We start from the raw sequence: 16,012 nt of genomic DNA on the forward strand, positions 1-16,012 counted from the left end.
ATGCTACTTAAAGAAATAGGATTATGTATCGCTCATGTAAGAGGAGCGCCCATCTGCCATTTGTTCATTTATTCTCTAAGACGTTACATAAAATGCATCTTTTACTTTTTTATTTAGTATTTTCACTAACGCCCATTTTCATCAATCAGTAAACATAGACTGAAATAGCATTCAACATTAATTACGGTATCACCATCAATTATGATTACGCATGCAACTAAATAACTCAAACTAACTCTTTATTACGTGCAGCTGCGGCAAGTTCAGAGTATTGGCACATTTATACAACCGTACTGCTACAAAATAGAGCAAGTTAAATACGTGTAATATTACTTTTGTAGTGTTTACGAACGTCTATAGCTTTCATTTGACACATCAGCCCGAAGAGCATGTTAGTTATTAATTATCAATGGCCTGTCACAATATTCGTCATGAAAAGTATTCCTACGTTTTGTAATAACTATCATAACATTTTGATCGATCTTGCGGTGGGCTCGTTTTTCCACCAACATCTCTGTGCTATCTTTGTTTTCATGATATCGTGTTTAGGAGATCGCCCCTATTCGAGTCAGCACTCAGTTGCCAACGTTATACAGGGTATTTCATAAACAATCATTATATCTGGCACGTCTATATTTCTGAAACTAATAAACATATACCACGAATTTTGTTTTTTGAGGATCGGGAACGGGAAACAGAAAAAACTTTTTTTTCATGCTTTTACATAGGTGTGTAATATACCCGTCTTGAGCAGTACAGCATATGTCAAAGCGATATTAAAATTTTTCCCACACTACAGCGAGCATGTCTTGAGTTACAGCTTCCACAGCTGCTGTTATGTGATGTCTAAGTTGATTCATTGTTGTTCGTAATGGAGGCACACAAACAGAATCTTTCATAAACCCCCACAAGAAATAATCACATACAGTCAGGTCCTGTTAGCTTGAAGGTCAGTAATGTAAGGCTGAATCATTTGGTTCAGTGCGACCGATCCATCGTTCGGTAATAATTTGATTTCAAAATTCCCGGTCCTTCAGATGCCAGTGTGGCGGTGCCCCAAGTTGTCGGGAAATGAAGTCGTTCGAATCAGTCTCGAATTGTGGAAAAAGAAAGTTGTGAAGCATATCATGGTATGAGCTTTCCGTAGCAGTGTTCTCGGAAAAGAAACGTGGACCTTACACCTTTTCCTGTGAAACTACACAAAATACATTAAATTTTGGTGAATCTCTCTCATGTCGTAAAACATCGTGTGGTTCTTCCGTACCCCATATTCTCACATTATAACGGTTCACATTTCCATTTAAACAGAATGTTGCCTCGCCACTAAACACGAAACGTGGAAGAGAACTGTCATCCTCCATCTTCCTGAGAACGAAATCACAGAACTCAACACGTTGTAGTTTGTCACCTTCACGAAGAGCTTGCAGTAGCTGAATTTTGTATGGTTTCGTGCGTAAACGTCGACGCAACACACGCCAGATGGACATTTGGGGCATGTTGAGCTGTCATACGGACTTCTGCGGACTGCTTGTGAAACTATGGCGGATAGGTTCGACGTCTGTGTCAGACACTCGGGGACGGCCCGGCGATTTTTGATACACCCTGTGTTTCTTAGAGCGCAGTTGTCTGGAATTTTTTTTTTTTTGAAAAAAAAGGCGAAGTAGTAAATAAATAAAAATTTTTACGTAATTACGTCTTTGCTTCTCAGGATCTTCTGGAAAACTACTGCAGATACACGTTGGGACATGTTTTATTAGATTCACCAGACCAAGAACAACAAAATAAATGGAAATCGGGCTTTACTTAAACCTCATACTGATATTCGATGGCTTCATATTGATGAAGTTGCTTCATTTCAGGCAAAATCTTTGATTAGCCGTAACTCCGTAACTAAACATTTGCGGATCTATGTTTATATGAACTTTTTACTTTAGTTTTAGTTGTGAAATAACAAATTAAAATATTTGCATACCTTCGTGAATCACCCTGTATATTCGGAACAACGGAGTGGCATCCATCTTGTAAAATGGTGTAATCCTTATTACTTTACGCTACTTTATTTACTATAGAGGTAGTGGTAAAAAATGTGTTTTGTGGTTACACTTGTTCGTAAAATTTCAGGTTGTTCAGCAGACTACAAGTTTGGTGAAGTTATTCTGAGGGAAAAGTTCTTTACTTGGCTCGACACCTGAGACCTTCTGCCATGTTCTGCAGAGGCTTTAGTTGGTTCGTCCGCATTTTTGTGGCGGTAGTCGTATCTACTGGCTGCAGTCACCCAGTTTCTGTTACAGGTAAAAAATTTTACTTTCTTCGATTCATAGGAGTCTGGTTATGATAACGGATAACGATTTTTGTGAAGTAATTAACAATATGTTTAACTTTTTCATTGAGATTTTTACGAATTTCTGTTTCCGAATCCTATACAGAAGCCACCGTACATAGTTTAACAACCGGCAACTCAGGTGTTTGATCCATTACTACTACAGACACCTCATGGTCCACGTGGATCATTTGGTGCTATTATATTTAATCACGGCAGTCTTATCTGGTGGTCTGAGAAGTTCACGCCGGCACCGTGGGGTGGCGGTCGTATTCAAACACACTAGATTGCTACTTGAAAATATCGAGCTTTTGTTTTTAAAACAGCGATACACGATGTAAAATAACTGTCTCGTCCAAGGTCACACAAACTTGTATCAGTACTGTACATTGCTCCTCGATGATAGGCAATACGTACGTCACACGCTACTTTCTTCCCAGTAGTATAACTGGCAGAGTCGGGCGTGACCTACCCGTGGTACACGCCGGAATGAACTTGTTGGGATAACTGCTTTGGGTAACGGTGCAGTCACACGACTACTGAGAGCGAACTATGCAACGTCATTTCGTATCGCTGTATCATTGCTTTTAGTTTTGTAGAAAGCTCTAGTTGGAATGCCATTTGGTCATCATGTTGCGTATACAGGATGGTTTTTACCACCGCGTACAGACTCTAGGGACTGATCGATGAGAGGATACGGAACAAGAAAAGCCTAATGAATTTGTGTCGGCAAACGCATGGTTTCCACGTTAGAAACCATTCACTCAATCGTACACTGTTACAAAGACTGCGGCCTAATACTCGCTGTACCACGCAGTGACAGTTCCAGTATGTACTGAAAATGCTTTCCATGTGCCTCAACGCATGCGTGCATACGCGCCGTAGCGTGCTCTGTCTCACACCGGCCAGGCTGCACCATAACAGCGCCATAGCCAGGATGAATACGGTGCTCCAGTGTCTCCACATCTGGAATAGGCTACGCGTCCACGGTACTTCTGAGGTGGCTCCATAACCAGAAATCGCACGGGTTGAGATGCGGTGAACGAGCAGGCCATGCAACTGGACCACCGTCTCCAATCCATCAACCAGGGATGACACCATTGAGATGCGTCTGGACGTTAACGGCAAAGTGTAGCAGCCACATAACCATTTGAATCATCAATAGCACTTCATCCAGAAAGACACCCGCAAGAAATGCCGATAGTTCGGGCCTATTAGGCGATGCGGATGGAAGACTGGTCCCAAAATACGGCCGCCAATTATCCCGGCCCACACATTCCGGCTCCACCGATGCTGATGATTCGTTGTCACCATACCATGGGCGTTCTGCATACCATCCCACAGATGGCTGTTATGAGAGTTGAAGATACCACTCCACGTAAAGTTGCCGTCATCTGTGAACAGGATGGATAACACAGATCCCGGAATCGTGGTTGCCTGGTGAACAAATCAATGACAGAACCGTTCCCTATGTGGACAGTCTGTCGCTAGTACGCCCTGCACACGCTGTAAGTGATAAGGGTAGTAACAATCGTCATGGGGACTGTCCCACACGGTCGTCTGGCTTACCCTGTACAGGCCGGTCCACTGCCTGCTACTGAGATGGCGGTCGCCTTCCACAGTGCTGATTACATTTTTTTGCTACTCTAGTGTCTGATCATTTCGGGTACGTCCTTCACGACTTCCTGCATCCTAGGTCATGATGTGCGATAAACAGTACCACCCTCTATGAGGATATCATGCATACTGTAACTGTAGCTGCATGATATTACACTGCAGCTTCTGTAACAAAGTATGATTGAATAAATGGTCTCTGGCACACGGATCATGCATTTCTGGGCAACATCAGACATTTTTTGTCCCTTATCCTCTCATTGATCAATCACTAGAGTTTGTACATAGTTGAAAAAATCATCTTGAATATTCCATAGACCCTTAAAGTGATAAAACTAATCTGTCTGTGTAACGTATCGGTAAAATTTTCGCAATGGTTTACTTAGCTGTGTTATGTTCCACGCCGTAACTTTTTTTTTTTAGAGACATACTGATGTTACAGATTTCATCTTGGACATGCAAGTTCAAAATGTGACACTAAGCCAGCTCAATTGGAGAATCCCGCAGTTCCCATGGCTATTTACTCATAATTTCGTATACAAACTGACTTCCACTATTTCCTTCGTGTCCAAGTAAAATCAGATATGACAGATAACTTCTCCTCTAAGAGTCACGTCCTAAAACTTCACATCAATTTTAAACATATTTCATGTTAACTGTATTTAAATCCTGCTTGAGTTGTAATATATTCCGTTTTCGTGCGCCATGTACCATAAGATACGTATTTTGTGCTGTAACATCAGCTGCGATCAACATTTATCCTCCATAAAAATTATCGGAGTAGCAGCCTCATTCAAAGAAACATTTATCCAATCTTTAATTGTGTATCAAAGTGAATAGACGTAACTTTTTTAAAATTTTCATAAGTTACCAGTGATGTGTAGTACGTCTGTCGCATAAAATCAGTGTTTGTGTAGCGCTTGTTGTAAGTAACATGTATCCCATTGTCTGCATTTACTGTAAACTAACGATAATTTTAATTTGGTTTTCGACTACAACCTCCAAAAATTTCACGAGATTAGTAGCGTTTATAGAAGATGCTACTGCACTGTAAAGGAAACATCCATTTGCGTACGGACTGCTTCAGATCTTAACGGTAACTTGCTGTACTTGGAGCTGAACTGGCCCAGAACATAAGAAAGGATCTGCAGGCTTACTTCAATGATACTTGTTTACTGTTCTGTAAAACATTACACCAGCCACACTGCAGCCCTACAGTGAACACCGTCCTCGAACGTGGGAAGAGTTAGCTGACGTTCGTAAGTTAAGATCAGTCGCCTGGAAGCTGCTGTATAGGGGTGTTTCTGGAGAGTTACCAGCAGTCATGTATCAGATATACCACAGATACCTGTTACTATCTCCTGCTGTCACTTCTACACGGAGAACATGATCTGTCCCCACTGATCCACTTGGCTGTCATCAGCTTCTACAGGAAGTACATGATGTGTCACTACTCATCCACTTGGCTGTCAGCAGCTTGTTCAGGAAGTACATGATCTGCACTGTTCAGCCACTTGGCTGTCAGTAGCTTCTACAGGAAGTACATGATCTATCACCGCTCAGCCACTTGGCTGTCAGCAGCTTCTACAGGAAGTACATGATCCACTTGGCTGTCAGCAGTTTCTGCAGGATATACATGATCTGTCACCGCCCATCCACTTGGCTGTAAGCGGTCTGTCAGTGGTATGACTAGGCTGCATGGACAGTGGAGCAGGGACCAGGGAGGACCCAGCACGCGGTACCTATCACCCTAACCAACAAATAGGAGGTGCAGGCTTCCACTGAAATCGAAACTGAGTCACTGAGACTAACTTCAGCTTTTGAGTAATATGGTATGTGCAGTGTCAAGAAGAGGCAAACACGAAAGGATAGCATCTGTTAACACTAGGGAGTTCAAATGTACAGCAAGTGAATGTATCCGTTAGGGAAATGCAAGAAACGATGCGAGGGAAGACTAAGTGTACTCACTGTCCATGGCTGGAAGCCTTATTCAGCCTGCTGAAGAGGCCATTCCCTCAACTGCTGAGGGAACGTGGTGCTACCGGCAGCTGACCGCGCTCTGCGGCCACACTTGGATCATTCAACTGTCAGAGAAGGTTGAGAATGGTGGTCTCACTCATCTAATTTCAGTGAGTAAATTTGCTGCAGTGCAAAACTGGTCGTGCCCCCCACGTTCTGAATCGAATGTAACTTCTGACTCAGAGTTCGAAGGTTCTGTGACAAAGCAGCCTGAAATTTCTTGGACTTGCGTCAAGGGGTTGAGAACTCTATGGAGACCCTAAATGGGTCAGGTGTTTGGTACACATCAGACGCTGCTGCTCAGGTAGCTGTTTGGATGCGGAGTGGACACAACGGTTTTCAGATTAGACTACTCTTCATCCAGTCCAGGTAACGATAGGGACCAGAAAGTGTCAGTAATAGTTCCAAAGAAGAGTCACATACTGGCGATAGTATTACAATTCAAGTGATTAACTTCTGAAGCACTGATAACAACGTGCCAGGTTTGAAGCTGGCCCAGTAGAGCTCACATAATACCCGGTACAGAAGGCTGGTGGAAACGCGGAACTGACAGCAGTGAGATACTGATAAAAATTTCAGCGTGTATCGAAAATATACATGGAGATAGTAGGGCATTTGTCCCAGGTCACAAACAAATTGTACCAACCAAAACAGAAACATAAACTGTGTGTGAGGCTGTCTGGGAAAGACTCAGTATCATCGGTGGGCATTAATTTGGAATCAGGTCCCTCTGTCAACTTCTAGATATACTCCAGATGCAACTAAAAATTATAGAGAAAACCGAAGCACTGTTACATAAGTTTCCAAGTCACACTCTCATTGTTGAAGTAGATGTTAATTGTGCAACAATCGACTGCGAAAATGACAGTTTAGTAAGAGGTGGGGGTGTCAAGATGTCTGGTGAAACACCTCTAAATGAGTTGTCTGAGAATTAACTAAAAGAGACTGTTTGGAAGCCCACTAGTGATATTGCTTCTGATAGTTTCAAAATGACCATAACTCTTTGAGGAAGCTCACACAGAAACTAATATCAATGACCATGAAGCAACAATGATTTACAACATACAAATGGCAACTAAAACAAGTAGCAGAATACATATATGTTCAGCAAACCAGATATAGAAGCAGTTGTGACCTATTTGAATACAAATCTCGAAATATTTAGCTCTGGAGAAAAACATGTAGAAAAATTGTGGTTCAGGTATATAAGAACATTCAGCTGTACACTTTGTACATATGTAGAGCAGTTCATGATAAGAGGGACACTCCACAGTCTGCAGTCATTTTAAAGAAACATCTAAAGAAAAAGAGATAACTGGTCAATGAATGCTAGGCAAAACGTGGGGCTACATGTAGGAAGATGCTAAATGAGATGTATTTGGCTGATGAAAGAGAATTTCGTCTAACCTACTAAGATTACCGAGTCGCGGATAGGCACAACAAAAGGACTCATAATTAAAGCTTTTGGTCATTAAGGCTGTAGTCAACAATAGACAACAAGCACACACACACACACACACACGTACTCACGCAAACGAAACTCACACACACGACTGCACTCTCAGGCAATTGAAACCACACTGCAGGCAGCAGCAACACTGCATGATGGGAGTGGCGACAGGGTGGGGGTGAAGAGGCGGTTGGGGTGGGGAGGGGTAGGGGTAGTATGTGTGGGTGGCCGACAGTGAAGTGCTGCATGTTAGATGGTGGGAATGGGAATGGTGGGGAGGGGGAGGGAAGTAGCAGAAAAGGAGGGAAATAGAGAGACTGTCTTTGGTGGTGGAATTACTGTTATGTTGTGATAGAATGAGAATAGGGTAGGAGCTGGATGGGTGAGGGCAGTGACTGACAAAGGTTCCCACAACCCGCCTGGCATCCTCCTTTGCTAGTCACTGTCCTCACGCATCCAGTAAGGATCCATATTACCACCCCAGCACTACGCAGCTGTCATTCCACCACCACCCCCAGTCTTTTTATTTCTCTGCGTTTCTGCTACTTCCCCTCCCTCCCCACCTCTCTGCTGCCCTCTGTCTAACCTGTAGCACTTCACTGTCCACCACCCCACCATACTGTCGCTCCCCTCCCTGCCACAGCCTCCTCCTCTCTCCACACCCAGTCGCCACTCCCATCATGCACTCATGCTGCTGCTCACAATGTGGTTTCAGTTGCCTGAGACTTCAGTCATGTGTGTGAGTTGCGTGTGTGTTTGTGTGTGTCTGTGTGTGTGTGTAGGTGTGTGTGCGTGTGTGTGTATATGCATGTCTACTGTTGATGAAGGCCTCATTGGCCAAAAGTTTTAACTCTGAGACTTTTTTGTTGTGCCTATCTGCAACTCAGCATTTCTGCTCTATGGTGAGTTGCAACTTTCGTTTTTGTAATATTGTTACATTCCATCCTGGATTTTTCATAATTTGACTCCTACTAAGAATACTGTAACAGAATAGCAATGATCTCTCACAAAACCAAGAAAATGCCGGTATTATGTAAATCTGGTACCAAATTTAGTGTTCAGACACTAGCAGACCAGGTAATGACAGCAATTAAGAATAGCAAAGTAAAATCAGAAACTCTGAATTAGTATCCCGAAATGGTTCTTTAGAGGTGGTATTTTGGGGTACTGCTCTAATTTGTGACGATGACAGATATAGATGTACCATTAGTGTCACTAGTGTAGAGAAACAACTGAGATTTAACAAGGCTCCAGAGGGTGATGGAATCTCTATCAGACCCTACACCGAATTTGAGTCTGATTTAGCCCCTCTCTTAACCAATATCTATTGTAAATCTGCAGTACAAATAACAGTGCCCTGTAGTTGGAAGAAATTCGAGGAGATACCCATCTAGTAGAAGAGCAGCAGGAGTCATTCACAAAACTACCATGCAATATCCTTGCCATCCATTTCTTATAGGATTTTTCAGCATATTCTCACCTCAAACGTAATGAGGTTCCTTGAATAGAAGGAGCTCATTGCCAATCAGTATGGATTTCTAAAACTGTCACATCTCACATTTCCGTCATGACATCCTTAAAGCCATAATCAAGGCAGTAAGGTAAATGCAGTAATTTCGGATTTTCGATAAAATCATTTGACTCACTGCCATAACCACACTTATTACCAAAAGTAAGATTATATGGGGTATGATGCGAAATTTGTGACTTAACTGAGGATTTATTTGGTAGGGAGGACTCAACGTGTTGCTTCAATGCAGATAAATTAGTGTGTACAATGTAAGTGTATTGCTACTCGAATTTGATGTAATTCTAGAATTAATAGTCTGTGAAAGAATTGAAACGTTAGAACTTCACTTGAAACACTGGTTCATGCAAGCGGGAAGTAGGTGTGTAATCGTCTGAAACTTGAAAGAAAGGCTCCTTTCCATGAACAGTTAATAGGTGGCTAGCACGCAAAGTGTTCACACAATATGAACTGAACGACGCAATAAGAGCGGCAAAATTATTTTATGTAGCCTCGGATGTCGAAAAACGTAGGCTCATTTTTCAAGGTATTCACTGGTTAGCACTGAAATACCGTACCAAGAAGAGAATATACAGCAAGAGCCATGGAAATTTTTGGCACATTTTTTGAATAGCCACATGAGATCGACACTGCCACCACCTGCATCTCACAGAATCATTTGAGTACTGACTGATTGCATAGACCAGTTATCTGTTCTATTAATGAATAATAAGTTTTTGTTCCCTAAACAATGGGTTTGGCACTCTTATTTCATGCGCAATCATTTACTTAAACAAGGTCCTATTCCAAGTGCTGCTATAATCTCAGCATAGAACTGAAAACTAATTACCTCCCATAAAAAACCAATAACTTGTGTGGAGTAGTTGACACTATAAGTATTCAGTCAGGTCAAGTTTTGACGTACTCCACGTATTTTTCGTACAAGGATAGTTTATTTTTTATTAAAGTGTAATTGCCAAGAATAGACTTCAATTATCGAACTTAAAGATTGTTCGTCTTAAAATATTAGTACAGTGTAACAGTTATCTGTTCTAAATTCATAACAGTGACTGGTTAGGCTTGAAGGGCAAGCTTAATGATGATTGTGCAGGTCTGAAGTTAAAGAGTTTATGATGTCATGTATACGTAGTTAATAGTGTGTCTCATATCGTGTTATGACTAAAATGTACAGCCTTCATCTGAGTCTACTGATGGACTAGTCTCAGGGTCCTCATGCTAACAGCTGAAGCAAATTTAAGTTTCATGTAACAGTTACAGCATTAGTGATGTGCACGTGCAAGCTTTCTAATATTTGTGTGCTATAATAAGCAACTGTCTACAACTATTGAAATTACATTACATCCAGGCACGACATATCCCATTTGTGATAAATAGTATAAAGAAGCAAATGCTATTTAAAATAAGGGTAAGGTTGTTGTTATTATGGTCTTCAGTACAAAGACTGATTTCACGCAGCTCTCCACGATACTCTATGCTGTGCGGGCCTCTTCGTCTCCAAGTAACTGCTGCAACCTAAATCCCTCTCAACCTGTTTACTTTATTCATTACTTGGGCTCCTTCTATGACTCTAACACCCTCCCCCCTCCCGTCCCCTACCGCGCTTCCCTCCAGTACTAAATTAGTGTTCTCCTGATGTCTCAGTAGTTGCAGGGGCAACAGTCTGGATGATTGACTGATCTGGCCTTGTAACACTAACCAAAACGGCCTTCGTGTGCTGGTACTGCGAACGGCTGAAAGCAAGGGGAAACTACGGCTGTAATTTTTCCCGAGGAAATGCACCTTTACTATATGGATAAATGATGATGGCGTCCTCTTGGGTAAAATATTCCGGGGGTAAAATAGTCCCCCATTCGGATCTCTGGGCGGGGACTACTCAGGAGGACGTCGTCATCAGGAGAATCGGAGTGTGGAATGTCAGATACCTTAATCGGGCAGGTAGGTTAGGAAATTTAAAAAGGTAAATGGATAGATTAAAGTTGGATATAGTGGGAATTAGTGAAGTTCGGTGGCAGGAGGAACAAGACTTTTGGTCAGGTGAATACAGGGTTATAAATACAAAATCAAATAGAGGTGATGCAGGAGTAGGTTTAATAATGAATAAAGCAATAGGAATGCGGGTAAGCTACTACAAACAGCACACCGAACGCATTGTTGTGGCCAAGATAGACACGAAGCCCACGCCTACTACAGTAGTACAAGTACATATGCGTACTAGCTCTGCAGATGACGAAGAAATTGAAGAAATGTATGATGAGATAAAAGAAATTATTCAGATAGTGAAGGGAGACGAAAATTTAATAGTCATGGGTGACTGGAATTCGATATTAGGAAAAGGAAGAGAAGGAAACGTAGTAGGTGAATATGGATTGGGGTTAAGAAATGAAAGAGGAAGCCGCGTGGTGGAATTTTCCACAGAGCACAATTTAATCATAGCTAACACTTGGTTCAAGAATCATAAAAGAAGGTTGTATACATGGAAGAAGCCTGGAGATAGTGACAGGTTTCAGATAGATTATATAATTGTAAGACAGAGGTTTAGGAACCAGGTTTCAAATTAAAAGACATTTCCAGGGGCAGATGTGGACTCTGACCACAATCTATTGGTTATGAACTGCAGATTAAAACTGAATAATCTGCAAAAAAGTGGGAATCTAAGGAGAAAATATAAAATGCAGTAAATGAAACAGGCAAAAAGAATACAAACGTCTCAAAAATGAGATCGACAGGAAGTGTAAAATGGCTAAGCAGGCATGGCTAGAGGACAAATGTAAGGATGTAGAGGCTTATCTCACTAGGGGTAAGATAGATATTGCTTACAGGAAAATTGAAAAGGCCTTTGGAGAAAAGAGAAGCACTTGTATGAATATCAAGAGCTCAGATGGAAACCCAGTTCTATGCAAAGAAGGGAAAGCAGAAAGGTGGAAGGGCTATATAGAGGGTCTATACAGGGGCGACGTACTTGAGGGCAATGTTATAGATACGGAAGAGGATGTAGATGAAGATGAAATGGGAGATATCATACTCCGTGAAGAGTAATGCGAATTCTTTATAGACGAATGGAAAAACTGGTAGAAGCCGACCTCGGCGAAGATCAGTTTGGATTCCGTAGAAATATGGGAACACGTGAGGCAATACTGACCCTACGACTTATTTTAGAAGCTAGATTAAGAAAAGGCAAACCTACGTTTCTAGCATTTGTAGACTTAAAGAAAGCTTTTGACAATGTTGACTGGTATACTCTCTTTCAAATCCTGAAGGTGGCAGGTGTAAAATACAGGGAGTGAAAGGCTATTTAAAATTTGTACAGGAACCAGATGGCAGTTTTAAGAGTCGAGGAACATGAAAGGGAAGCAGTGGTTGGGAAGGGAATGAGACAGGGTTGTAGCCGCTCCCCAATGCTATTCAATCTGTGTATTGAGCAAGCAGTAAAAGAATCAAAAGAAAAATTCGGAGTAGGTATTAAAATCCATGGAGAAGAAATAAAAACTTTAAGGTTCGCCGATGGCATTGTAATTCTGTCAGATACAGCAAAGGACGTGAAAGAGCAGTTGAACGGAATGGACAATGTTTTGAAAGGAGGATGTAGGATGAACATCAACAAAAGCCATGTATAGAAGTGAAATATGGACGATAAATAGCCTGGGCAAGAAGCGAATAGAAGCTTTCGAAATGTGGTGCTACAGAAGAATGCTGAAGATTAGATGGATACATCACATAACTAATGAGGAGGTACAGAATAGAATTTGGGAGAAGAGGAGTTTGTGGCACAACTTGACTAGCAGAAGGGATCGGTTGGTAGGACATGTCATGGTCATCAGTCCCCTAGAACTTAGAACTACTTAAACCTAACTGACGTAAGGACATCACACAACGCCCAGTCATCACGAGGCAGAGAAAATCCCTGACCCCGCCGGGAATCGAACCCGACGGTAGGACATGTTCTGAGGCATAAAGGGATCACCAATTTAGTATTGGAGGCCAGAGTGGAGGGTAAAAATCGTATCGGGAGACCAAGAGATGAATAAACCAAGCAGATTCAGAAGGATGTTGGCTGCAGTACGTACTGGGAGATGAAGAAGCGTGCACAGGATAGAGTGGCATGGAGAGCTGCATCAAACCAGTCTCAGGACTGAGGACCACAACAACAACAATGATGTCTCAGTGTATGTCCTATCAACAGATCCCTTCTTCTAATTAGGTTGTGCCACCAGTATCTGTTCTCTCCATTTCTGTTCGTACTTCCTCATTGATTATGTGTTGTGGAACAGTGTGGCTCTGTGCGAGCGATGTGCGGTAGGAGAAGTAAAGTTTGCTAAGAAATTCCCGGACGTCACTCGCACTGAAAATGTACCTAAGGGCCACTTTAAAACTGAGTTTGAGGAAGATTAAAAGGGGAGAATATAAGCAGTATGTTAACGTCGGCCTCGACTGTTCTGTCCGCGCAATGACACGTCAGACAGTAAAATATACTTGGCACATAGAAAGTAAATGATTAAGCAAACACAAATGTAGAGTAATTGACACTGTATTTACGAACTTGGACTTAACGTACATATAACATGTTAACACTTACGTCAATAACAATGACAGAACTTGAGTGGTTTGAAAAGTTTACAAATCACGTAGAAATGTCCATTCATTAACCAATCTGCGTTTTTCACATATGCTAGTCCCACATGCAACAAAATGACAGTATTTATCTGTAGGATTTAACAAATGACAAGTCTAATAATGACCCCTATGTAATGGTGCGTCCGTATTATACAGGAGATAAAAAGAGACTGATATCGTCCAGCAGTGGACGATGGGTGCGCGCTTGTTTTTTTTTTAGTATTCAACTGTCTTCAGAGTCTGTCTTTAATATCGATGTTTTTAGATGCGCGCTGAATTTGTCTATAGTTTCTTAGGCGCGTCAGTGGTGCTGGATTCATTGGTCCTTGTATATCGTCAAAATACAACATTACAATGCGTAGTTATATATTATACATTGGCAAATAAATGGCTCTTGGACTCTTTCATACTCAAATCAGTGTTTTGTATGACGAGATGTGGCAGTGTGAAAATACATCTCATCGCCTCCCATGTGGAGAATGTACATAATTCCAGTGATGTTGTAGTTGCACACAGTACATCCAATCATCTAAATTGTCAAAATCACACTCTTAAATTAATTAACATAGCATATATATCATAATATCCACAATATTTATCAAATAAGTGCATAGAAGTGTTCATGCCTTGAACTTAAAGTCCATTGTTTTCGCACTATCATGCTTCAGTTCATTGTGGTCGGTGCCACACTTATTTGTGTTCCTCTGTCTATGCACAGGCGGTTACCTTCACTCTTGAAAAGTAACTGTACAACACTTTGATCTAGCTTCCATATTATTTAATAAATTCAGTCCTGCTGAAAAGAGAGAAACTTATAACCTAACATTAAAATCATAGGTAGATTGCTTATACACTAATCATTGTCTGTACATTTGTACGATGTTTTAGTTAGTTCAGGGGTTTTGTCTCTTCTGTAGAGTTTTTTTGTGTGAATTGCGCGGTATTTACTTATCGCTTAAATTTACACTAATAAATTTGCATGTTGCACACGAACACAAAACACTCTGACGTTCAACGCCATGGGTTGACGATGGTAGTTTGTGGTCTTGTCTCACCGCATCTTGACTTGGTTATGTAGTGGTTAATACAAAAGAAGAAAAAGAAGAGAAGAAAAGAAAAGAAAAGGTTGAAAATTGAACGACCCTGTATGCCTTGCGGCAAACGGGACAGGGCATCGGCTACTACGCTTGATTTACCATTAATGTAAATAATTTCGAAGCTGTATTCTTGAAGTGAAAGGCACCACCGGAGGAGTCGTGAATGAAGCAATTTGCATGATAGCAAGAAAGATTGGTTGGTTTGTGGGATTAAAGGGACCAGACTGCTACGGTCATCGGTCCCTTTTTCCAAATACTAAAAAACACCCACAGAGCATAAAAACGATTAACAGAATAGATCACAGACGACACAGAACAAAAGAAACTTAGACAAAGACCGGACAAGACGAACTAAAATCACACAGAGTGTGACGGTGGTTGGCCGCCCATAGAAATAAAAAAGGAAAAGCCAACCACCGAGAAACACATTAAAAACTCACACTAAAATCGTAGGCCAAAGGCCAGAATCAACACAAATGGACATAACAAACGCTCAGATTAAACGATAAAAACCCCCTGCCCGAATAAAACGTAAAACTAAGCCAGCCATAGCTGGGTCACCAGTTAAAAGGGCAGGGAGCGTATCAGGCAGCGCAAATGTCTGCCTGACAACAACTAAAAGGGGGCAGACCAACAAAATGTGGGCCACTGTCAAAGTAGCTAGAAAGAGAGGGCTTGATGGTCTGTGTATATGCGAGTATGTTTACCCCAAAGAAAGAAGCGAAACTTACGGAATGCCCAAATAATGGCAAGAGCCTCCCGCTCCCGCATAGAGTACGACCTCTCGCACTCCGTGAGCGTGCGGCTCGCAGAACTCATCGGTTTGACGATTGTCTGGCGTTACTAGACAATCTGTCCTGTCACGGTCGCCAGTTGTAGCGGTTAATACAAAAGAAGAAAAAGAAGAGAAGAAAATAAAAGGTTGAAAATGTGGGAAGAAATGGTGATTGAAAAGGGGTTTTAAAATCGTAAATGACCGTGAGAAAGGGAAAGAATGAAATGCAAATCGGACTTCGTATTAGAGAAAAAGCTATCAGACTTTGTGATTCGGAAAAGCTATTGTTGGGTTGGTCCTTGTGGCGTTTTTGAGCAAAAGTTCAACCAATTTCCACTACAAAAATTATTGCAAAAGAACAGAGAATAACAAAATGTAACTGACAGGGGGAAATGGTGTAGATAAGAGTTCATCCTTTACCATGTTAACACGTCTTCTTTCGTGTGGCTTCCAGGTCTTCAAGAATCTCCTACTTCATTTCTGCGTAAAAAGTCTGCTTCGAAATTTTGCAATCGTCCAGGAATCCCTAATTTATACCAATTAAAATCATCTTGATACTGAATGCAATTTAATTTACTTTGCTACTTCCATCCTCCGA

At 41.5% G+C, this 16,012-nt stretch overlaps 1 protein-coding gene across 1 annotated transcript in view; it reads left to right on the forward strand.

Moving 5' to 3' along the window:
• LOC124553286 (ankyrin-2-like) overlaps positions 1 to 16,012 on the forward strand; it is a 102,404-nt gene that overhangs the window by 16,130 nt on the left and 70,262 nt on the right. The window contains exon 2 of the mRNA XM_047127168.1: positions 2,122 to 2,291. Within this exon, the coding sequence (XP_046983124.1) occupies positions 2,204 to 2,291 (88 nt within the window). The 5' untranslated portion in view covers positions 2,122 to 2,203. The remainder of the gene's footprint in view (positions 1 to 2,121; positions 2,292 to 16,012) is intronic.

The sequence above is a fragment of the Schistocerca americana genome, chromosome 11 (genome assembly GCF_021461395.2).
Source record: "Schistocerca americana isolate TAMUIC-IGC-003095 chromosome 11, iqSchAmer2.1, whole genome shotgun sequence".
Taxonomy (NCBI): Eukaryota; Metazoa; Arthropoda; class Insecta; order Orthoptera; family Acrididae; genus Schistocerca; species Schistocerca americana.